The sequence below is a fragment of the Lepidochelys kempii genome, chromosome 25 (assembly GCF_965140265.1).
Source record: "Lepidochelys kempii isolate rLepKem1 chromosome 25, rLepKem1.hap2, whole genome shotgun sequence".
Lineage (NCBI taxonomy): Eukaryota > Metazoa > Chordata > Testudines > Cheloniidae > Lepidochelys > Lepidochelys kempii.
In genome coordinates, this window is record NC_133280.1 from 11,907,788 (window position 1) to 11,930,690 (window position 22,903).

Below are 22,903 nucleotides of genomic sequence, written 5' to 3' on the forward strand. Positions count from 1 at the left end.
TGAGTATATGGCCAGCCCAGCCCAGCGTGGTGGCCTAGACAGTGAGGTGAGGCCAGGCGAGATGGGGGGACTCATGCAGGGGTTGCCTCTCTTATGAAAGCACAGGTCGCAGGGCACAGTCGGTTCCGATTCCCAGTGCAAAAATGTCCCTGTTGAGAAACATTTTCATGCGAACCAGGGGCAAGTCGCGACTTTGCACAAGGGCAAGGAGCAGCAGGCAGAGCGATGGGGGGCAGGAGACGACTCCATCGCAGGCAGGAAATTCCCATACTGGGGCAAGGGAATTTTAACAAGGTTTCCAGTCACTGATCTGCCGGACAACAGACTCTGCCCTCCCGCCCCAGCCAGGCTGATGTGGAGAGAGACACAGGTTCATTCATTTATTTCCTTACAAACACAGCAGGTTCAGACATTGCCTGACAGATGCATTTACAGTTTGGGGATTGGTTTAGTGGTGGGGTGTTCCCTCCCCCTCCAACCTGATCCAGCCCTCCTGGAGCCCCGGTGCTCCCACCCCTGCAGAGCGGGGTAAGGAATGGCAGAGGTTGCATCTCTGGGTCAGTTTCCTACCATGACACCAGTAACTCCCCTCCCCAAGCTCCAGCAGCCACGAAGCTCCCTCGAAGGGGGGGGACGCGCCCTGTCTCGCCCGCTGCTGGGGGACCAAGCAGGGATCCATCCTCACCGCTCTCCCTTGAAGTTCCTCGGCGAGCCAGAAACGTGGCTGCCCATGAGAAATGGAAGAGCGCTGCAGGATCAGAGGAACCCTTCTAATTGCACCCCTTCCAAGCGGACTGGCGAGGGACGAAGGAGTGCCTGGGCTGAAGGGATCTACACATGCCCTGTCTTGATGAGCTTGGCTGATAGCACCGGTAGCATTTGGCAATGTAAGGGATCTAGGCCTGTTATTCCACTGTGTAATTCCCCTCCCCCGACCCCCCAGCGTTAGCTCCCCGCACCCTCCTCCCCAGTGGCACAGATCCCAGCTAGGACCACCCCATCTCTCTAGAGTGTATTTATCCCCTTATGCAAACACCCACCCTCCACCCCTGTACGCATGCTTCCCGTTCACCCACCGGCCTTCCAGCTCACAGCTCTCCCACCGCTCCTGACCAGTTAGCCGTTGTGGCTACGGAGACAGATGCCTGGAGGCCACGCAAAGGCCACGGGGTCTCACACAGCTGCTGGCTAGAGCCAGGGGGGACATGACACCCATTTCCTGTCCCTCCGCCTTCCCCTGTCCCATTGCCGTCTCCTGCCTGGGCCACACAGGGGCCCTGCTGAAAAGCCCACTGAAGTCAATAGCTGGAAGATGTCGCTAGGCTTGGGATCAGGCCCACACGGCGACTAAGCGGTGGCCAGCTTGACTGTGGATTGGGTTCGGTGGGGAACCAGGGGAAACGGGGGCCGTTTTTAATGGGGGGGGGCCAATGACGACAAAAGCATCACGAAGATGCCATCAAACTTTCCCGCGCTATTTAAAAAATAAATAAATAAAATCCCACCAGCTCAAATCACAAAGCTGGTGTGCAAGCTTCCCCCCCACCCCCTGCGTTGGCAGCTCTGGTCGCTGTCTCGCCCAAGGGACAGCGAGACGAGAGACAATTTAATCAGCGCAATCAGGTTGCACCCATCCGCAGCCCGGATGCCGTCTGTTAATTGAACAGGGCTGCTCTTCCAAAGCCAGGATCCGGCCTGGGACGCCTTGTGCCCTGTATCACACTTGTGCCAGGAGGGGGGTGGTAAAGCGGCAGCAGGACTAAGCAGCCTGGTAGCCGCAGCAAAGCACGGAGGGTTATTTATCCAGGTGCCCTTGGCTAATGGGCGGCTAAGCCAAGTGCCCCCTGGAAAGCTTAGTCTGTCAGCCTCCTCTGACCGCCCATAGGGAGTACAAGGGGTGAGGGTCAATTGTCCCTCGGCATCTCTGTGCGGCTCAGCACAGAGGGCAAGGCGTGGACTGGCCAGCACTGACACCTGAATAAAAGGCCCCTGAAAAATCTCGGGGCAGCCTCTAAGCCCTGGCTAATACCCCTTCCTCACCGCGTACGCAACCAGGGAGCTATTTACAGAGTCCGACAGTGGCCAGGAGTTCAGTTGGTGGCCGGACATGCCCCCCTGCAAATAAAACAGACGGAGGAGGACGTGACACAGGACGCCATCCAGGTAGCCGCTGGCGACTGGATCCGTTGGCTACCAGCTCCCAACGAGCGAGGCAAACAAATCCACATGCAAGGCTGGAGCCAGTTCCCTCAATTGGTAGCCAGGACTCCTGGGTCCTGACTGTCAAGGTCATTCATTCTCTCCCACCCCACCATTGCAACATCCGAATAAACTAAAACCCTCCCGGGACCCGTCAGCACCTGGTTAACAAATAAATAAACACGGAAAATTCTTCCCCTGGTTGGACATTTGGAGTCTCACGGAGGGCTTGTTGTTTTAACGCCTTAGAGAAGAATTCTGCAGTCCCTGCATCTTCTAGTCCACCCCTCCCATCCGGCGCTCACAACATCTTCTCCATGTGCTGCTCCGCTTTGAGGGTGCTGTATAGAAATCCCTGGAGGCCCCCCGAAGACGGGATGCTCGCACCCCCCCGGTCCTGGCCTTCTCCCAAAGCCGCAACACATGGAGTGCGTTGATTGTGTAGTTCAGCAGTGGAGACGCCCACGGAGGCAGGTACCCCGCTCTGGACAGCTGCCCTGGGTTGGGGCAGGTGGGGTGGAAGCTGGGGAGGGAATTACTCCTTAAATCTCCGGTTGGCTTGGATTTTCTTGTAGTAGTTTTCCGCCTCGTTGTCTGTGTGGCCGTCCTTCTCGCTGACCGTGAGGCTGGTGGGCTTCCTCCGCAGGGTGGACTCTCGGCTGGTGGGGCCTAGCACGTTCTCCGGCATGCCCTCACCCCGCTCCGCCGCCCCACCCCCTCCCGTCGCCACGTTGATGGTGGCCACGCTGCCGTAGCGCGGCTCGTCTTGCTCGATGTCGCTGACGGAGGAGCCTGGGGAGACGCCGGCGCTCCTGGTGGGCCGGAAGCCCCGGTAATCCTTGCCCATCTCGTTCAGCTCGTAGGCTTCTTGCCCATCCGAGCCTTTCTGGGCCACCTTCCACTCCCAGGGCCCGTTGCCGGAGGAGAGGTGCACCACAGGGTGGTGCGGGGCGTGGGCATCGATGGTGATGATGCTGGAGCTGTCCCGCTCTGACGGCGAGCGGTACTGGGAAGAGTCGGAGCTGGTGGAGGACGAGGAGGTCTCCGAGTGCTTGGGGGTGACTGACACCAGGCCCTGCTGCTTGGACATGGCAATGACCTGCATGAGCCGAGGCGGGTTGGCCACCCGCTGGCCCGCCCCCTTCTCCGCCATCATCATCCACTTGGCCCGCACGGCCGAGCTGCTGGTGGGTGAGATGTTGGCAGTGCCTTGGCTCTCCTCGGGGATGTGAACCAGCTGGGACGCCCCTGGCCGGGGCTGGATAAGAACCCGGGGCCCCATGGCGGCCCGCTCAGCCGTGCGGGCCTGCACTGTCGGGTAGAGTGAGGAGGGGACGTGCTCCTCTTCATCCGCGCCTACCGAGTCTGAGCCAGCCCTCGCGTGCCCGCTGGCCTCCTCGGCCAGCGTCATACTCCGGCCCTCCAGGGATTTCTGCTTCCACTCAGTGATGAGCTGCTTGGAGCGGCAGGCGTCTACTGGCACGTGGATGGTCATGTGGCGCCGGGCGGGGTCGTCCATGGAGGGGGTGTTGACCCGCGGCAGGGTGTTGCTGAAGGTGACCATGTTCTCCTTGCCCATGGGGCTGCGGGGGGCCAGCAGGTCCACGTCCACGCTGGCCCGTTTCAGGCTGCCCAGGGAGTTCTTCTCCCGCTGGACCTGGCGGTTCACCCCGTCCAGCCGGGTCTGGGGGTTGAGCTCGTCAGTGCTGACCGACTTATTCTGGTGGTACACCGAGTCGTGGCCGCGCTGGGTCAGGGCCCGCAAGGCGTCCTTGGTGGGGGGGTTGGCCGGGGCCCTCTCGGTCGGTGCTTGGAAGTTGCCCACGGCGTGGTACGCCTGAGGGGGCGAGAAAGCTCAGGGGTCAGGGGTCAGACCACATGGCAGCCATCCAATCACAGTTTGGGCGCCCGTGGGCTCCCCACTTTTAGGGCGCTTCCATCACTCCTAATGCCAGTGACTGACACCAACCCCTGGAGGGAGACGCAAAGGCCCTTCCTCTCAGCAGGGGCTCTAAGCTCAGCTCCCTGAGCCTGGCTCCCCCCCCCCCCACCGGGGGCGTGAACTCACCAGGTAGGCGGCAATCCCCGAGCCGATGAGGAAGCCCACGTAGACGTCGATAGGATGGCTGCGGTACTGGGTGATCTGGGTCAAACCGCAGACGCCGGCAGCGATGGCAAAGGCGAAGACCAGGATAGGCTTCAGAAGCTTGGTGCTGTCTGAGATGATGGAGTTGAAATACATCTGGCCAGAGGAGGGGAGAGCGGGGGCCTGTCAGAGCCACGGGTCGAGCGCTGGCCCATCAAATGCACGGGGCTGGCTGGGCAGCCAAGGATGCGACCTCCTGTGTTGGTGGGTGACCCCCCTCCCTGCATGGACTGCCCAGGCCTTTCTGGTTCACGGGGGCACCTCGGCTAGTCCCAGGAGGGTGAGGGTTATGTTAGCTGTATGCTGTTTTGCGTGTGTGTGTGAGAAAGAGAGAGCAAAGCACTCTGTGTGTTTGCACACATGGGTGCGTGTTGAGGGGGCATTTGATTGTATCGGGGGGCACCGTAGGTGTGTTTGCATTTGCATAAGGCAGGGGACTGTGTGCATGTATCCATGGGGGGTGCACCAAAGCTGTTTGCATGTGTGTGGAGCAGCACGTGTGTGTTGGGGGGGGCGTACAGTGAGGGGGCTTGCCTGCGGAAGGAGCTGTACGGGGCATGGTGAGGGACCGAACTGTAAGCATGGAGGCAGGCACGTGTCTGTGGACTTCACATACTTGCTTGCATCAGCCTGTGGTTGCAAGTCAGGGAGATAAGGAGAGAGGCGGGTGAACTCACCGACACGTAGACAGCGGCGAAAGCTGACAGCGTGGCATGCTGGGACGGGAAAGTCTTCCTGCAAAAGGGAAGCAAAGGACAGCTCGAGCAGCCTGGGCTAGTGCTGGCAGAGACCTTGCTGCGGCACGGTGGGTGGCCAGATCCCAGCATGATACATGCAGCGGGGCCCGGCGGGGTGTGGGTGAGAAGAGACAGCCTTGTACTCCCTTCCTTTGGGGCCGTCGGGGGCAGGGTCCCTCAAGCCGAGTCCTTTGGCTCTGGACTGCACGGGACGTACCTGGCAGAGAGAATCGCATTCTGGTCCTGGCCCGAGCAGATGTCCTGGGTGATGTAAGGGTTGGAGTCACAGGAGATCCCGAGCAGCGTATAGTTGGGCTTGCAGACCGTCAGGAAAAAGGGGGCGTGGTAGCCGGTGGCCAGCTGGATCACGTCAGTCACCAGGGCGGTGGCACAGAGTCCGAACACGTGGACCCCTGGGGAAACCATGAGCGGGTCATGGATTAGAGCCTCAGCCACCGGGAAGTCACCGATGTTCCTCTGCCCCCTCCCACCTGCCTCTCCCCCCAGCCCCTCTGTCCATTTTCCCAATCCCCCTCCCACCTGCCTCGCCCCTCCCAGGTTTGGGTCAAGGCCAGGTGTGGAAGCCCCACAGGGCAATAAACATTTTCCATTTCCACAGCACTTTCCCTCCCCAAGCACGGCGCAGACTCAAATCCCAGTGAAATGCAGCCACCACTGGGGTGGTGGCCACAAAGCCTACAGCACAAGGGCAGTGGAACGGGCCCATGACGGGGAGAGAGGCCAAGGGCATCCACGTGGCAGGGGCAACCAGAGAGACACTAACGCTGAGGATGAACGTGGGCTTTGGAGCCCACACTGATCTCCATGCTGCTGGATGTCACGCTCCGAGCTGCACATGCTTCCCATGCAGGCTCCTCCATGGCCGCCCCCCCTCTTCATCCAGGCCCCAGGCAGCTTCAGAAGGAGGATCCCCCCAGATACGAAGAACTGAAAGGCTCCAGGCCAGGACTGCGGCAAAACCTACCCACAAACCTTACAGTCCTGCGCAGGAAGGAGTTGAAGTTGCAACCGCCGGCGTTGATGCTCCCCTCCGACCCGCTGCGCCCCTTCAGCTTGGACTGCAGGCAGTAGATGATGCCTTCCCCGACCATGATCTGGGGGGAAGAGCAGAACTCAGTGTGGGCCACACAGGCTTGTAGGCAGGAGGGTGTGTTGGCAAGTCAGAGCAAGAGGTATAAATGTAGAGATTTTGGCACAAGGGCAGGTCCTACCCTCTCCCAGCAGGGGACGCTGTAGGGAGCGGGGCAGGAGCGCTGGCTGTGGAGGGAGCTCCCAGCTACTGCATTCCCAACACAACACACATCCCCCTCCCGCACACTCTACCATTGCCCTATCGTACCAGGTGGCTGGTGCTGGGGGCATTGGGGCAGAGGGGCCTATGAAGAAGGGGCACAAGTTTGGGCTGCCGTAGCCTGTGCCTGGAACTGTACAGGCCCCTGCAGTCTCTGAAGAAGGGAGGTGAATTCAAGGCCAGGCGGAATCTGCCCACCCCCCTCTTCAGAAGGTTCCTCCAGGTCTCTCCCTTCCCTTGCCCCCTTGTCTCAGCCCTCCTGCCCAGGCGGAAAGAGAAGCCCCCCCGGGCTTGGCCCCAGCTACGTACCGAGGCAGCAGGAGCAGCGAAGGCCAGGCTGAGAAGCATCAGCAGGGGGATCATCTCCTCGTTGGTCTCCACGTACGGCATGGACAGGGCCCGGTCGTGGCACTGGAACCCCACCTTGGCTGGCTTGAAGAGGTCGGTCAACTCCAGGAAATACAGCGTCACGATGGACGAAGCCACGATCGGGAGCTGGGCGAGGAGCAGGAAGGAAGCAAAGAGGCGGGTCAGGAGCATGGTCCAGTGGGCTCAGTTTCATCCCCCTGCCACCCTACAGACCTGCCTTCACAGGCCTCAAGGCTCCCAGTCATTCCACGACCACACTCCCCTCCTCTAGCTGGGAATAGAACCCAGGAGTCCTGACTCCCAGTCACACCTGCTCTAACCATTGGACAGTCTCTTTCCTATGTGTCTGTACAGCACCTGTCACAACCAGGCTCCAGTCTCTAGTGGCTGCTGCAATAGAAATGTTAAGCAGACACTCTGTCTTGTTAATTCCTCCCCTGAGGCCTAGCGTCTCTGCCCATCCACACCATGGGTTGAGCAGACCCATCCACAGCCTCAAAGTAAAGGAAGGACAAAGGCAGATTAAAGCCACCTTAACACTCTTCCATCTGGGCCCCAGGCACAGGAAAGGAGTAACTGAGAATCAGCCCCAGAAATGGAATCATCTCCCATTTCCCCGTCCTCAGCCCCTGCAGGGCTCAGCTGGCTCCTGAGAAAGCATCTCACATTCCCCCGACACACTCGGCTTCCGCCTCGCTGCAGGGATGGGGCTCAAAAGGCAGCACCCGCCCCCACCCTGCTGTGCTCTGGGTCCCCTTGAAAAGCCTCTGCTCACCTCCACAAAGTAGAAGCATGGAAGGAGTGTCATGCTATCCTTGGGGGCCTTGGACTTCTCTTTTGGGGAGATCATGGTGTCAGCTCAAGGGGCAAGCGACGGGGGCTCGCCTGGGTCAGCCTAGGCAACGAGACACACGGCAAGCGTTAGTTTAGTGGCACTCAAGGGGAAGTGGGTGGGGCAGGAGTGCTGTCCGTGGGGGAAGATCATAGTTACTCCAGGACCAACCCAGCACTGGAGCGAGGAGGGCAGGAGTGCTGACTGCAGGCGGGGGGGGAGGGGACTCCCAGGAACTCCAGTCCCAGCCTCTCCCAGCAGGAGGCACTGTAGGGAATGGTGCATGACTGCTGGCTGCATGGAAGGATCCAGCCACCTCACCTGCATTGCTCTGGGGAGGCTGGAAAAGGAGGGTGGGGGTGTGAGGGGTAAAAAGCAGGGCGGCATGCGGGCAGGGAGGGGCGATTACGAGAGAGAAGGGCAAAACAAGGGGTGCCTTGAATCCACCATCCTGGCCCGAAGAGGGGGAGCTGGGGGGGAGCCCAGGGCCTGGTTGGGGTCGCAGCTTGCAGGACCTGTTTGCAGGGCGTCCGGCTTTGCCCGTTCTCCGGATCCCTGCAAGACACTGAGGCTGCAGCAGGTTGCAGTTTGGCCAGGCTGTTGTATTCAACATGCCAGCAGGTGGGGTCAAGGGGGGGTGGTTACAGGTATGGTCTGAGTCCCCTCCCTTTGCTTCCCAACCCTGCCAGAGCCCCGCCGGGGCAGGGCTGAGGCTCCTAGCTGCAGCCCGTGGAAGGGTCCCTGCTTGTATTGCAGCCCGCGGGCTATACGCGGGAGGGGCGCCCCCTAGCGGCCCCCCCCGTCGTGCCAGCTCCAGCCTCGGATGCCAAGGCACAAAACGCCCAGCTGCCGCGGCGGGGGATCGCGACAGGGGCCAGGCTCCGTGGGGAGTGCGGGGGGGCGTGTTCCGTCCCCCCCCCCGCCCCATGCGGGTGACAGGCTCAGGGAATCGGGCTGCACCTTCGCATCGGAGCCAGCGGGGGGGGGTTGACCCTGACAAGCTGCCCCCCCCCCAGCGATCCACGCCCCCGGAAACTTTCCCCAAGTCCTGCCCGAGGGAAGCGGACCCGGTGCCGGGACCGCCGGAGCCCACCCGTGGGGCTGGGCAGGGGGGCGCCCCCCCGGCTCTGGGGGGCTTGGGGAGGGGGCCAAGCCAGCCCCACCCGGTCGCCCAGCGGTCTGAGCCGTGGGACCCGCTGGCCTGGGGATGGGGGGGGGGGGTCTGTGCCACTCGGAGCCGCCCCCCGCCGGGCTCCAGCCCTTTGTCCGGCCGCTGGGGCGGGGAAGAGCCCGGTGCCCGCCCCGCCCCGGCCACTCACCTCGCCGGCCCCGGCCCGGACAAAGGGGGCCGCGGGGCCGCTTCTGCCCCAGCGCGTCCCTCCGGCGGCCGCCGCGATCCCCCGGGGGCGCTGGAGCCGCTCGGGCGCCCGGGCAGGGCGGCTGCGGATCCTGCTGCGGCTGCGAGCGCGCACAAAGCCTGGGGCTGCGGGCGGGGGGGGGGGGTCGGGCTGAATTGGGGCGGGGGGAGCGTGTGCGCGCGGCTCGGCTCCTGCCCCGGTTTCCATGGCGAGCCCGGGGCAGCGAAACAAAGGAACTGGGGGGGGGGGGCGCCCAGGAATAGGAGCTGGGGAGGGGGGGGTTGCAATCAGCGTCCCCTCGGATACAGCTTGGGGGGGGGTCCTGGTACCTGCCCCCCCTTAAAGGGAGAGGAAGCGCAGGGACGGCTCAGTCCACCCCCCCCCCAGCACCTGCTTGCAGGGCGGGGCGGATCGTGCCCCCTCCTTCCCCCCCCCCCCCAGCCTCTCGCAGCTGGAGATAGGGGGACTCAGGGGCGCAGCCCTCTCCTGGCCGGGGGTGGTGGGGGGAAGCCATGCGGGGGGCTTGCGGCAGGCTTTGCTGGCTGCCTGGCACCATCGGCCTCCCCTGCCTGCCCCCACCCGGGGTTGAAATCCCCGCCCTGTGGAGACAGAGGGACAGTCACAGCCACAGCTGGCCTGGGAAGCAACCAGCGGAGCTGGCTTCCCGGCACACGTTCCCCAGCTGCCAGGACCCACTCCTGGGCCACTGGATCTTTGTCCCTCTGCCTGCGGAGCGTGTCAGTACCCAGGGCCGGCTGGGCACGTGTGGAGACCCACCGCCAAACTCACTTCACATAAGAACCCCTGGATGGCCCTCAGCTGGGATCAGCCCTGGGCCACGGTTGTGTCTTTACACAACAAGGATAGTATGGAGAAACCAGACGGGCAGAGCTTTGCCCAGGTCGCCACGTTCACTGGACACAAGCATGCCTGGCCTGGTGGCATGCACACTCAGATATCGAACACGGTGGGCACCACTTGAGGGTTCACAAGCTATTTAAAGGCAGGCTGCACCATTCCTATACAGTCACTGTCCCCACCTGGGCCGGATCCGAAGGTTTCAGAGGCCACCGTCCCCAGCTCTCACGTGGAAACAAGAACCGCGGGCCAGCACGGTCTCTTCGTGACCACAGACACCAGCCAGATTGCCGTTTCCATGTCAAATCCCAGCTCAGACCCCCACCAACGAGTCTGCGCCTGGAGTGAGCTTGTCCGTTCTCAGCCGGCTCCATGTCCACTCATCCATCAGCCCATCCCACGCCCAGCTTCTCTATCTGCAGCATTTCAGCCCCCCCGCTGTCCCCTCCAACAAGGCCCGGCAGTGCCATGTTTACTGGGTACTGGTCGTTCCCAGACAGGGGCCCCGGAATCCTTGGCACTGGTGCCATCTTCAAAGCACCTGCTGGTGCAGATGACTGCAGGGTTGCTCAGGAAGCCGCTCACGGCGCATGACCCCTGGAGGTAGCGGGGGTACAAACAGGGCACCTGGTGGGAGCAGCGCAACGGTGAGCCAAAGCCTGTTCTTGCCCCAATCCACCCACAGCTGCCCCCCCGCCCCCCCCGGGGACCCTCCCCACAGATCAGCAGCACCCAGAAAGGAAGATGCCAGGTCTGGGTCTGAGCCCCTCCTCACACCACTCCGGGCTCTGAGCTGGCAGGCCCCAAACTGGGACTCCCTCTTGGCGGCTGGCCCTGGTACCTGCCTGACCATCCCGGAGGAGAGCGCTGAACGAGGAGACCCCTTTGCAGGAAGCGCCGCGGCCCTGAGGGAGGGGTGGGAACTTCAGCAGCGTGACTGGCATCGCAAAATCCTCTGGCCCTGTTACCTAGCAACACGGAGGCTGCCTGAGTCTGTGTCTGGGGATGCTCGCATCCTAGCTCCCTCGCTGGGCGGGGCAAAACTGCAGCTTCCCTAGGGCCTGTTCAGCCTGGCAGAGAGACTATGGGGCAGGCACACCTCCATCCCAGCCTCTCTTCCTTACTATAGCTCAGCGGGGCCTCCGCAGCCCGGGGGACGGGCATCTAGGAAGGGACCGGAGTTAGGATCTGGATCCAGATCCAGAACGTCACCAAGTTCAGAGGCGCTGGGGTTGAAGGCCTGGTTCTGACCCTGTTCTCTCTAAAATCTCAGGCCCCATATTCGGACCCTCCCTTGAGCTGTGGAAGAACTTGGTTATGGGAACTCTACTAAGGATCATCGCCTGCCCACGGGGATCTGTGGGCTGGTGCCGAACCCAGCTCTGCCTTCCCGAGCCTGAAGGCAGGATTTCTCCCTCTTTTTTCAGAGTAGCAGCCGTGTTAGTCTGTATCCGCAAAAAGAAAAGGAGGACTTGTGGCACCTTAGAGACTAACCAATTTATTTGAGCATAATCTTTCGTGAGCTACAGCTCACTTCATCGGATGCATACTGTGGAAAGTGTAGATCTTTTTATACACACAAAGCATGAAAAAATACCTCCCCCCACCCCACTCTCCTGCCCTTCTAGAGCATCTCTCATCCAGGGATCTCAAAGAGCTTTATAAATATTGGCTTTTTTGGCCTTGCAAGCCACCCGTGTGGTGGGTTGGTATTATCATCCCTATTTTATAGATGCGGAAACTGAGGCACAGAGCATGAAGTGATCCACACACAAGGCCACACAGTGAGTCAGTGATGGAATAGAATCTAGGAGTCCTGTTGCCCAGCTTCCTACCCCAACCAGTAGATCAAAGGCTCCTCCCTGTGGAAGTGTAGTAGTCATTTTGTGCTAGGCAAGAGCCCTGCAGAAGACAGGCTAACCTTACTATTAATAGCACGAGATTCGTAGAAGCGGGGCTTGTGCTAGGCGGTTCGAAAAATTGTCTGAGATGCTGTTTTTTGACCTTGCTTTGATAAAATTGGAATGTAGACTTTTGCAGAATTTGTTGAGAAAAATAAGATAGCAGGTAAGAATATGTATAAACAAACTGCAGCTGTGATCATTATTGCCTGTAGCAAAAAGGTATAAAGGCTTGCCTCAATTGTTTATCTATGGAGCCCTACCTGGAGTGAGGGAGATTCCCTGCCCCGGTGTGTAGTTCCCCCTCTTTAAATTGCTTGAAAATACAGTCTCTGATTTGTTACAACCAACCTAAGAGTGAAGACTGTTTTCTTCCAAGGATCTCAAAGAGCTTTATAAATATTGGCTTTTTTGGCCTTGCAAGCCACGTGTGTGGTGGGTTGGTATTATCATTCCTATTTTATAGATGGGGAAACTGAGGCACAGAGCAATGAAGTGATCCACACACAAGGCCACACAGAGAGTCAGTGATGGAATAGAATCCAGGAGTCCTGTTGCCCAGCTTCCCAGCCCAACCAGTAGATCAAAGGCTCCTCCCACAGCTGGGAATAGAACTAAGGTATCATGAATCCCAATCCCCTCTCTAAGTACTGGGGACCGAGAAGTGAGTGATACATCCGATGAAGTGAGCTGTAGCTCACAAAAGCTTATGCTCAAATAAATTGGTTAGTCTCTAAGGTGCCACAAGTCATCCTTTTCTTCTCACTGTGCTCAGGCTGCTCCTAGCCTCCTGGATTCCCTTCCTTATCTGCCAGCAGTTGCACTGGGGAAGCACTGACAGGCCCGTAGGCATGTATCCAGACAAAACATGTCTCAGCTGGAACCCGGGGAAAGGGTCTGAACAAAAGGATCCTGCCAAGTCAGCCTAAGATTCACTCTACACCGCTCTGCCAGCCCGTGGATGGATGCTGTTTGAATGTAGCTCAGTTTAGGCCTAGGGGTGAGAAAACCTGGATTTGTGCTGGAAATGGCCCACCTTGATTATCATACGCATTGTAAAGAGAGTGGTCACTTTGGATGGGTTATTACCAGCACGAGAGTGAGTTTGTGTGTAGGCGGGCGGAGGGTGAGAAAACCTGGATTTGTGCTGGAAATGGCCCAACTTGATTATCATACACATTATAAGGAGAGTGATCACTTTAGATAAGCTATTACCAGCAGGAAAGTGGGGTGGGAGGAGGTATTGTTTCATGGTCTCTGTGTATATGTCTTCTGCAGTTTCCACAGTATGCATCCGATGAAGTGAGCTGTAGCTCACGAAAGCTTATGCTCAAATAAATTGGTTAGTCTCTAAGGTGCCACAAGTACTCCTTTTCTTTTTGGAACCTAGACTCCAACCCGAGTCACCTCAGGGTTAGGATTCAGTGGCACCAAGACCCCATCAGCCATCTTCATTCCATTTCTGGCCCCATTTTTTTAAAAAAAATCCCAAATCACTGAAATCCCATTAGATTCCTGTTAGAACCCAATTCACTGAAACCTCATTAGCATTTTTGACAGAAATCAGCCGTTCTCACAAGCCATTGCAGAACCAGAAACGTACAGCGCCTCCTTCCAGCTTTGTCTCCACCCCAGGGGCTGGATTCATAAGAATGGCCATACTGGGTCAGACCAAAGGTCCATCTAGCCCAGTGTCCTGTCTTCTGACAGTGGCCAATACCAGGTGGGAATGAACAGAACAGGGAATCATCCAGTGATCCATCCCCTGTCGTCCATTCCCAGCTTCTGGCAAAAGGCATTCTGGATTCAAAAGGGATCAGGCTTGAGGTGGTGGATTCCCTGCCTCTAGCTCTGTGGAATGTCTCTGAGCCTTTTCAACCCTCCAGGTGCACATCAACTCCTTCTTTATAAGATGTCCTTGGATCAGCCCCCCACATACCACCAGGAACAGATGGAGATGGAGGTGGCTATGGTTTGGGTATGTCGCCGTTTGAGCTGCAAGTGGATGAGAAAAGCTCACTGCCCTGGAGTTCTACATTATAGATTTTTTTTTAAAATTGCTTCTTTACACACCAGCATGTCAGCACTTGCTGCGAGGACAGCTTGCTCCAAAATCTGAGTGAGTCCCATCTGCCGGTGCCCCAGCATGGAGTGAAGGGGGCACTGCCCTGTTCTTCAACACCTTCCTACGCTAACGTGCTTTCTGTGCTAACCACTGGTGCTCCCACAGTGCTGCTTAGAAAGAATGGAGAAAAATCCCCACCACACTAGACAGCTAGTGCCCTCTCCTGCCATTGCATGGTGGTGGAAGGTTCCCTGTAGAGCTGGTTGGAAATCGGGGTGTTTTTCCATGACAAATTTGGTGGTTTTGGCAAAAAATAAAAAACCTCTTAAGTATTTTGTTTCTGCAATGCCCCCCACAGTGCCTCATGCTCCCAGTCTCCTCTATAGGCCAGGCTCCTCATCCAGACTTCATCTCCCATGATGCACCATGGTCTCCTCTCTTGGAAGTAGTGCATCATGGAAGATGAAGTTCAGCTGGGCCAGCTTGCTGTGTTTCCAGCTGCTTTTGGCCTCTCTGCTCTGTAGGATCTGACTGGATCAGTGACAGACACACTGCATCCTCCCCCCACCCCCGACACACACACACACACACTCAGTTTGATACTATGGGAGGAGAAAGGAGTCTGTTAGCCCAGCCACTCCACTCTGCTGATGGTCTCCCGCCCTCGTTGGATGCCGCTCTGCTCCATTGCTCCTGCTAACAATTGCAGCAGATCAGATGTGGCCCTGCCTCCACCTGATGCCCATGCCCCTATCAGCACTCCTCCTTGCTGCCTTGCCCCTGCTCTCCCAAGCAAGGGTGCAGCTGGCAGGAGATGCCTTGCCTTCCGGGTGGTGATTCCCTGGGAGAGATGGTTCGTCCCCTATGATGGGGCAAAGCAGTGAGAATCCCAACAGTACCGCCCCAGAAACACGGTGACGACCCCTTTGCCCCATCACCACTGATGGGTACTTGGGGATTAGGGGTGGGAGGGAACCAATTGTGCTAAGAGCGCCACAAAAAGAACCAGGAACCTCAGAGGATGCTCCAGTCCCACTCCACTTGGGTGAGCTCCGTGGGAAGTAAGAGGTGACCCCAACCATTTCTCCACCTGTGCCGGTTCTCCCCTCCACTACTGCAGATATCTCCCCCGATAGCCTCATGGCTGGGGATGCAGCTGCAGGTCCCCTGGATATTCCGGGCCCTGAGTGACTAAGGGAGAGAAGAGAATTTGGGCTCCCAGTTTTTCAGTCCTGGTGTCCCCAGTCCTGGGCCTGCTTCTCCTTTATGCTGGCCAAACTCCATCAGGTTAAAGGGACTCACTCCTGCTTTACACTGCTGAGAATGAAAGGAGATCCAGGCCCTGTCATGTGCAGTCCCTCCTGTGGAGAACGGCACTCGATCCTCACAGTCATCAGCTCTGGGTGTTCCCCTAAGCTGCCCATGAAGGCCCCCCACTGCCTGCACTCTGGGGGTACAGTTTCTTTGCCTCCCCATCCTGTAACCATGGCCTTCCTGCACATAAATGCATCATGCACTAAGCACGCACATCCGTATGCTCTGCACAAACGCCCACATGGCTTGCACGCAACCTGAATGCTTCTGTATGCACACGGGGCATAACAATCCTGGGTGTAACTCCAGAACGTCACTAGAGTTATTCTCAGGCTGAATTTGGCCCACATGCTGGTATTTTGCGTCACACTTCTCTGTCATGTACACACACTCTCTCTCCTTTCACACACACACAGTCTCAGGCGTGTCTGAGCGGTGCACAGTGCAAGAAGGGAGCAGGAGATAGAAGTGTGAACATGACAACAATGGGTGGAAATCTAGCAACCAGACTATAAATATCAAAGAATATTCAGGGAGAAAGCCAATGCTAGCAGCTAACGGTTCTTCTCAGATTTTGTTCAGCATGAGTTGAGGACTGACAACTCAGTACTTTAGTGAGCAGCAGAATTAACCCTAGCTCAGAGACAGGAATCTTTGTACCATAGGGGAGTTATTTATGGCATCCGAGGATTTCTAACAGTTCCTGTGGAGTCCAAGAACTGAATCTAGAGGGGGAAAGACATGCAGCCAGTATCTGAGACCCAAGCATGGGATGGGGGGGACACCAAATCAAGCCAGACTAGAGAAGCATCCTATGTGTCCAGCCACCCTTGGACAGCTGTCATGTTTAGTGAAGATGCCACCAGGAGAGCTTCTCCAGACAGAATAATGGTTAATAGGGCAATGGAAATCTGAGGTGGGGGGAGCCAAGTGCCCGGCCATGGAAATACTGTAGGAGTTGATCTATGGTTCTGCCTCTGTGCCTTGTTCCACTGCCCTTGCTGGGAACCAGTGTGCCCTGTAAACTGGGCGCACGCACTGGGCGAGGGGTGGAGATGAAAGTGGGACGTAGAGGGGCGGGATTGACCGCTGCGACACCCAGGATTAGGCTGGGCAGCAGGTAGGAACCGGGGTGGTCAGGCCAGATCCTGGAACAGCTACCCCTGGCGGCTGGCAAAGGACCCGCAAGCTGCTGGCCTCCACCCCTCAATCCCTTTTCCGCCTGAAGACAGCTCCCTGCTCCTCACCATGTCTCAGTAGCTCCCCATGCGGAGCACCCCCCTTCTATCCCTTTGCCCCCTCTCTGATTGCTGAGCAACTTTTAAGTGTGAGCAGCTGACTTGAGTGATGCAATAAGAACCTTTGCCAAAGCTAAGCCTGTTGTTTCTGTAACTGACAGAGTGGGATGTGACGTGCTCTGTAATCGGAACATTGGTGGGCTGGGCCAAGCTACAGGCTTGCAGTGGGTTGGAGCCTGACCTGGCACCATCTGGATTTCATGTGTTGTAAAACTAGAATTTAGTTTGTTACATGGGGAGTGAGCGGGAGGGGAGAGGAGTCCTGATCTTCTGCCTTGGGATATATTATTGTTATTCTGTGGCTTCCCAAAGAACCTGTGAGCCCCAGTCGTGGACCATGGCCCCATTGTGCTAGGTGCTGTACAGACACAGAACTACATTTGCTGCTAGACAATGTGTGAGCTAGTTCAGTAGGAAAGATCACGCTTCTCATCAAATGTTTCAGACTTAGTCACTTGGGAGCCAAGCTAAACAAACAGGCTGGACTGGGACTCAGGGGACCTGGTTCTGTTCCTGGCTCTGCCACTCGCTGGCCTTGGGCAAATGACTGCCCTGCTCTGTGCCTCAGTTTCCCCATATGTAAAATGGGGATAATGATACTGGCCTTCTTTGTAAAGTGCTTTGAGATCTACAGATGAGAAGAGCTAGGATTAATTACTATTATTATTATAGGTTTCAGAGTAACAGCCGTGTTAGTCTGTATTCGCAAAAAGAAAAGGAGTACTTGTGGCAGGTTAGAGACTAACCAATTTATTTGAGCATAATCTTTCGTGAGCTACAGCTCACTTCATCGGATGCATACTGTGGAAAATACAGAAGATGTTCTTATACATACAAACCATGAAAAAATGGGTGTTTACCACTACAAAAGGTTTTCTCTCCCCCCACCCCACTCTCCTGCGGGTAATTGCTTATCTAAAGTGATCACTCTCCTTACAATGTGTATGATAATCAAGTTGGGCCATTTCCAGCACAAATCCAGGTTTTCTCCCCACCCCCCCACAAACCCACTCTCCTGTTGGTAATAGCTTATCTAAAGTGATCACTCTCCTTACAATGTGTATGATAATCAAGGTGGGCCATTTCCAACACAAATCCAGGGTTTAACAAGAATGTCTGAGGAATGGGGGGCGGTGTAGGTAGGAAAAAACAAGAGGAAATAGGTTACCTTGCATAATGACTTAGGCTTGAATAGAGACTGGGAGTGGCTAAGTTAATTGTATCCAATTTGCAAATGAATTCCAATTCAACAGTCTCTCTCTGGAGTCTGGTTTTGAAGTTTTTCTGTTGTAATATTGCAACTTTCATGTCTGTAATCGCGTGACCAGAGAGATTGAAGTGTTCTCTGACTGGTTTATGAATGTTATAATTCTTGACATCACCCCCACCCCCCCATTCCTCGGACGTTATTGTTAAACCCTGGATTTGTGCTGGAAATGGCCCAACTTGATTATCATACACATTGTAAGGAGAGTGATCACTTTAGATAAGCTATTACCAGCAGGAAAGTGGGGTGGGAGGAGAGAAAACCTTTTGTAGTGGTAAACACCCATTTTTTCATGGTTTGTATGTATAAGAACGTCTTCTGTGTTTTCCACAGTATGCATCCGATGAAGTGAGCTGTAGCTCACGAAAGCTGATGCTCAAATAAATTGGTTAGTCTCTAAGGTGCCACAAGTCCTCCTTTTCTTTTTATTATTATTATTAAGCTCTTTCCCTTGATCCAGCATTGGCATCACAGCCTCCACCCTAGGGAAATTAGCACAATACTCACCCAGGTAAACCAGGCAAACCAGAGAGGCTTTCTGTATATATGAAAGGTTTCTAAAGCATACTGCTGTCACCTCCGCTTATGTAAGGAACAAACCCAGCACTCCACCCTCAGCTTTATCGCGGGATAGCAAACAGACAGGCCTAGATCCTCAAAGCTAATCCGAGCCACAGTCTCTCTCCCACCCCCAGTCTTTTGGCCAGGCTGAGCTGTACACAACCCAAAGGCGGATGGGTAAAGGTGGCTTTAAGCCAGCTTTGAGCTCCCTGATTTGGGGCCTGTCTAATTGCCAGCATATATTAAAGCAAGTTCAGAGCTGCTCCAATTTACACTCATAATCTCAAGGGGCTGTTTTGGCAGCATAGGGATTGCCCCAGCCATGCCCCTTGTCTCCTGGGAACTCCCCCTATGCTGAGGGGGTGGGAAGGAGGAGCTGCAAGAGAGAATAATGCATGGGGGCTCTGCACCCCAGAAGGACCGTCATGGCGAGGGGGAATCCTCAGGAGGCCAGATCCCATAGCTTCACAGCTACTTTATACTATCAGGATCTGGCTCATAACCTTTATAGGAACTTCAGTGCACAGAGCAGGCGTGATCCTAAACTCGCATTGAAACTGACTTCATCAGATTTCCTCCTGTATTACACAACCATCAATAAGCAAAGGGCCAGGTTCCCTTTATATTCACCCTTGGGGAAAAATAGAACAACTCCATCCTTCCTCTTTGAACAGCCCAATTCTGGGAATCTCTCTCTCACACAGATACACATCAGAGCCGGTAGGAGGCTTTTATTAAAGTCCCATAGCTCTCTTTCATCCTCAGTCTCTGGGCATGAAACTTACCGTACGTCCCCCTCACCTTCCCACGTGCACTTTATTTGAACGAGAAGGCCAATGCGGGTGGCAGCTGTGGAAGGAGAGGAAATGTGATACATTTCCTAATGAATCCCTATGTCAAATACGTGCACTAAATTACCCCCATGAAATCTACAAAGGGCTCTCACTGGGTGAAGTGCTAGTGAGAGCCGCAGGCTCAGGTTTGGCCAAACGTTTGTCTCCAGGGCTTGAAACAGTCTCATAAGAGGAACAATGTCTGTCCTTGGCTTAAATTGGCTGTTCAGGAGCTCCTGACCTCACTATAAAGGCTCTGATGTCTTATTTAAACAGGCTAGGGGGAGGTTGTCTAAAATTGATCCGAGATCAGAACCACGTCTGGTACTGTATCTAGATACCAAGGAGGTGGACCGCTTACAAACATCTGCCAAACCCTTCATAAAAGGCAGATGGACAGGAAGATAAGGTGCTGGACTGCAAGTCAGGACGCCTGGGTTCTCTTCTCTTCCTGTCTCTGCTGTTCACTTGCTGTGTGATGTTGGGCAAGGTACTTCATTCACCTCTCCCTGCCTCAGTTTCCCTCCCTATAAAGAAGGTAATAACAACACTCACCCTCCTCTGCAGAGTACTTTGAAATCCTTACATGAAAGGTACTCTAGAAATGTAATATAGTAACAAGAGCATCTTACATCCAAGTGTGAAGCAGGTTTCACTGGTCTGCTCTCAGGTGAGGCCAAGCTGAGACGGAAGCCGACCCAGCTCCAATATTTGGGTTGCAAGCACTTCCTGTTCGTTTACAAACAATTGTTTCTACTGGATTGTGTTTGAATTAATTTTCTTGTCACTGAAACCACCGGGCTGGTGGTTTCTCTCTCTCTCCAAGCTCATCCAGGCAAAGTCTAAAATGTGGGGCTGTTGGCCTCTTTGACAGGATTTTGGCGCAACCTCTGGAATTTCAGAACTGCGGCCAAGTCGCCAGCCGTCCCTCCCCCCAGGATAAAGGGGATGAAAACACAGCAGGGATGCGCGGAATGTGTCCCCTCTTTGGGGAGTGACTCTGCACCCCTTCTGAAGCATTAGTCAAACCTAGTTTTGGGGGGAAGGATAGCTGAGTGGTTTGAGCATTGGCCTGCTAAACCCAGGGTTGCGAGTTCAAGTCTTGAGGGAGCCATTTAGGGATGTGGGGCAAAAATTGGGGATTGGCCCTGCTTTGAGCAGGGGGTTGGACTAGATGACCTCCTGAGGTCCCTTCCAACCCTGATATGCTATGAATCAAGCCTGGCATGGGAACTGAGGTGTTAGCCCCACCTAGTGGTACAGATGAGAATGGCAGGAGAATAAGATTCCCCTAACCCAGCTCATTTCTTTACCACGCTCCCTGCCCCTCCGCACGCTCTCTTCCATGCTTCTGGTGGATCTCATGGGCTTGCCATGTACCACGGATCCCTGCCGCTGTGATAAACGTAGGCCCCCCCCAAAATCATCACGTTCCTTGGCACCGCACAGCAACCGGCCTGAGAGAGGAGGAGAGAACACACACCAGGTGACAGGCGTTCATCACAGTGCTTACTGCACCACTGGAAGGCGCTCCGATACTACGGTCATGGGCATGATCTACAACCACTAGGCTCCCTCCCTTTCCCCTCTCTCAAGAGCAGTGGTTCTCAACCAGGGGTGCGGGCAGGTTTCAAGGGGGGCCGCCACGCAGGGCCAGCTTTAGACTTGCTGGGGCCCAGGGTAGAAAGCTGAAGCCCCACTGCATGGGGCTGAAGCCCAGGGCCCTGAGCCCCACCACCCAGGGCTGAAGCCAAAGTCTGAGCAGTGTAGCTTCGTGTGGGGGAGGTTTGGCATGGGCACCAGGCAGTGGCCCTGCTTGCTACCCCCTAACACCGGCCCTGGCTTTTATATGCAGAAAACCAGCTATTGTGGCACAGGGGGGCCGTGGAGTTTTTATAGCCGGGGGGGGGGGGAAGCTCAGAAAGAAAAAGGTTGTGAGATCCCGGGCTCTGGAGTATTTCTCCGGCCCTCACAACATCCCTGTGTGGTAGAGCAGGGCTAGCCTCCCATCGTTTATATTTGGGGAACTGTGGCACAGAAAGACTAAGTGACTTGCCCAAGGTCACCTAGGAAGTCTGAGGACAGAGACGGGACTTGCCCCTGGGTCTCTCCAGTCCCAGACAAGCCCCCTACCCCCTGGGGTGGACTGACCAGCTCTAAGCCACTTCGCTCTTCTTGGCTGACTTGGGTTCTTGTGGTTCCACTTCATCTGAACTCTCGGACCCATGCAGCTGCAGAGGGGCTGCGGTTTGCACCAGAGGAGGCCTCTTGAGCAAGGAGTGCTGGATCCCGAACTTGGACGAGCTCACATGGGAGGCTGCACCACACCCCTCTGCGGTCTGCGTGGCAAACACTGACTCATTCCGCTGATCACTCCAGCAGGCAGGGGCTTGGCCTTCCACTCTCTGGCTTAGCACCTCTGCATTTCCCTCGCAGGATATTTCATTCTTTGTTATCTCTGCCAGACACATCAGATTCCTCTCCGCTGGCCATCCTTCTACAGCGAGACATGCCAGTACTGCAGGGGTCACATGCCTTGTGATAAAAATCATCTGGTCCAAGGTCCTTTCGGGTGCTGCAGTCCAGCTCCCTAGGAAACTGAGGCCCCATTACAGCAGCCGCTGATGCCTCTCTGTTGACAGCACCCACTGCCCCTGGGCTGGGACCCTTTAAATTGCTCCGTTTGCTTCTAAATCTATTGCTCCAAGGGCAGTTTTATCTTCAGATTTTAATTTTAGAGCTGAGTACCCCAAGTCATGAGAGTTTGGGTCCCACTCACGCACGGACTTGGCTCTGGGGAATACTGATGGAGGCGACCATGAGGGACACGTAAAGGCCAGATTTACCAAGGTATTTAAGTGCCTAAAGATGCAGATAGGTGCCTAGTGGGGTTTACAGCGGGGCAGGTGCCTAACTCCCATTGGAAGTTACTAGAGCCCAGATTGTCAAAGGTATTTAGGTGCCTAATTTCCATTGAAATAAATGGGTGCTAGGGGCCCAAACACCTGTGAAAATGCAGGCCCGGGCACCTAGCTTCATTTTAGGCCTAAACCCCTTTGGGAACCTGGCCCTAAATCGTGACATTCTCCAAAACATGATGTCAATGTCTGTATTCTTACAAACATTCTGAACACACACACACTTTCTCCCTTTCACTCACACCAGATCTTTACCTTTCTTTCTGGCCAGTTACATTCCAGATTATTTACCAGTGTCACTTGGCCACTTACCTTACTAGCCACAGGGCAGCTTCCCTGAGATCTCAGACAATGCCTCCCCTAAACCCCCTTCCCTTGGCTAAAGTTCTGTCTCCCGGCCTTGCCCCATGTCTAGAGCTATCAGAGGGGTGCAATAACCCCACCACTGAATTTAACAGGGGCAAAAACAGGTGCTGGCTTGCAGCCCTGGAGACCAAAGTCCTGGCTTCCTCCCCAGCACAGGTGGCAGAGAGAGGAATCAGGTTGCAGCAGTTCCTCCAGTGACTTGGCTTATCCTGGAGGGAGCTTTGCTAAGGAGGAAGTTCACTCAATGGCCCATTCAGTTTTGCAGAAACAGGGAGGGCAGGGAAGGGGATTTTTGCATTGTTTGTTCTTCAAACATGAGCAGTTGGGGAATGAACTGTGCTTGCCCTTTCGGGTTTGAAGAGCAAACAAACAATGCACAAATCCCCTTCCAGGGATGCCAGGTTCAGCAGCTGGGATGGGCTGCGTCCTCCCTGGGCTGTTTGTGTTGAGAAATCATGAGATTCTCCCTAGCCCCTGGCACTGCTACAACCAAAAGGCCATTCCAGGCTGAGAGCTCAACAGCTGTTGCATATTTCCTCCCAGCTCTCTCTTTCCTGGAAATCTCCTTT

The 22,903-nt window shown here is 55.8% G+C and overlaps 1 protein-coding gene across 5 annotated transcripts in view; it reads right to left on the reverse strand.

Moving 5' to 3' along the window:
• Positions 1–367: 367 nt before the first annotated feature.
• Positions 368–22,903, reverse strand: part of PLPPR3 (phospholipid phosphatase related 3) — a 36,381-nt gene continuing 13,845 nt past the window's right edge. For 2 of the 5 annotated variants that reach the window (XM_073323700.1, XM_073323699.1), the window contains 7 exons: positions 7,539–7,658; positions 6,704–6,889; positions 6,068–6,197; positions 5,300–5,495; positions 5,023–5,080; positions 4,268–4,441; positions 368–4,036 (listed from right to left, as the gene is read on the reverse strand). In XM_073323700.1, the coding sequence (XP_073179801.1) occupies positions 2,735–4,036; positions 4,268–4,441; positions 5,023–5,080; positions 5,300–5,495; positions 6,068–6,197; positions 6,704–6,889; positions 7,539–7,613 (2,121 nt within the window). In that variant the 5' untranslated portion in view covers positions 7,614–7,658 and the 3' untranslated portion in view covers positions 368–2,734. Of the gene's footprint in view, positions 4,037–4,267; positions 4,442–5,022; positions 5,081–5,299; positions 5,496–6,067; positions 6,198–6,703; positions 6,890–7,538; positions 7,659–8,914; positions 9,123–9,993; positions 10,501–10,656; positions 11,288–22,903 lie in introns of those variants that run through there. The other 3 variants (XM_073323702.1, XM_073323703.1, XM_073323701.1) reach the window with 3 other exon arrangements.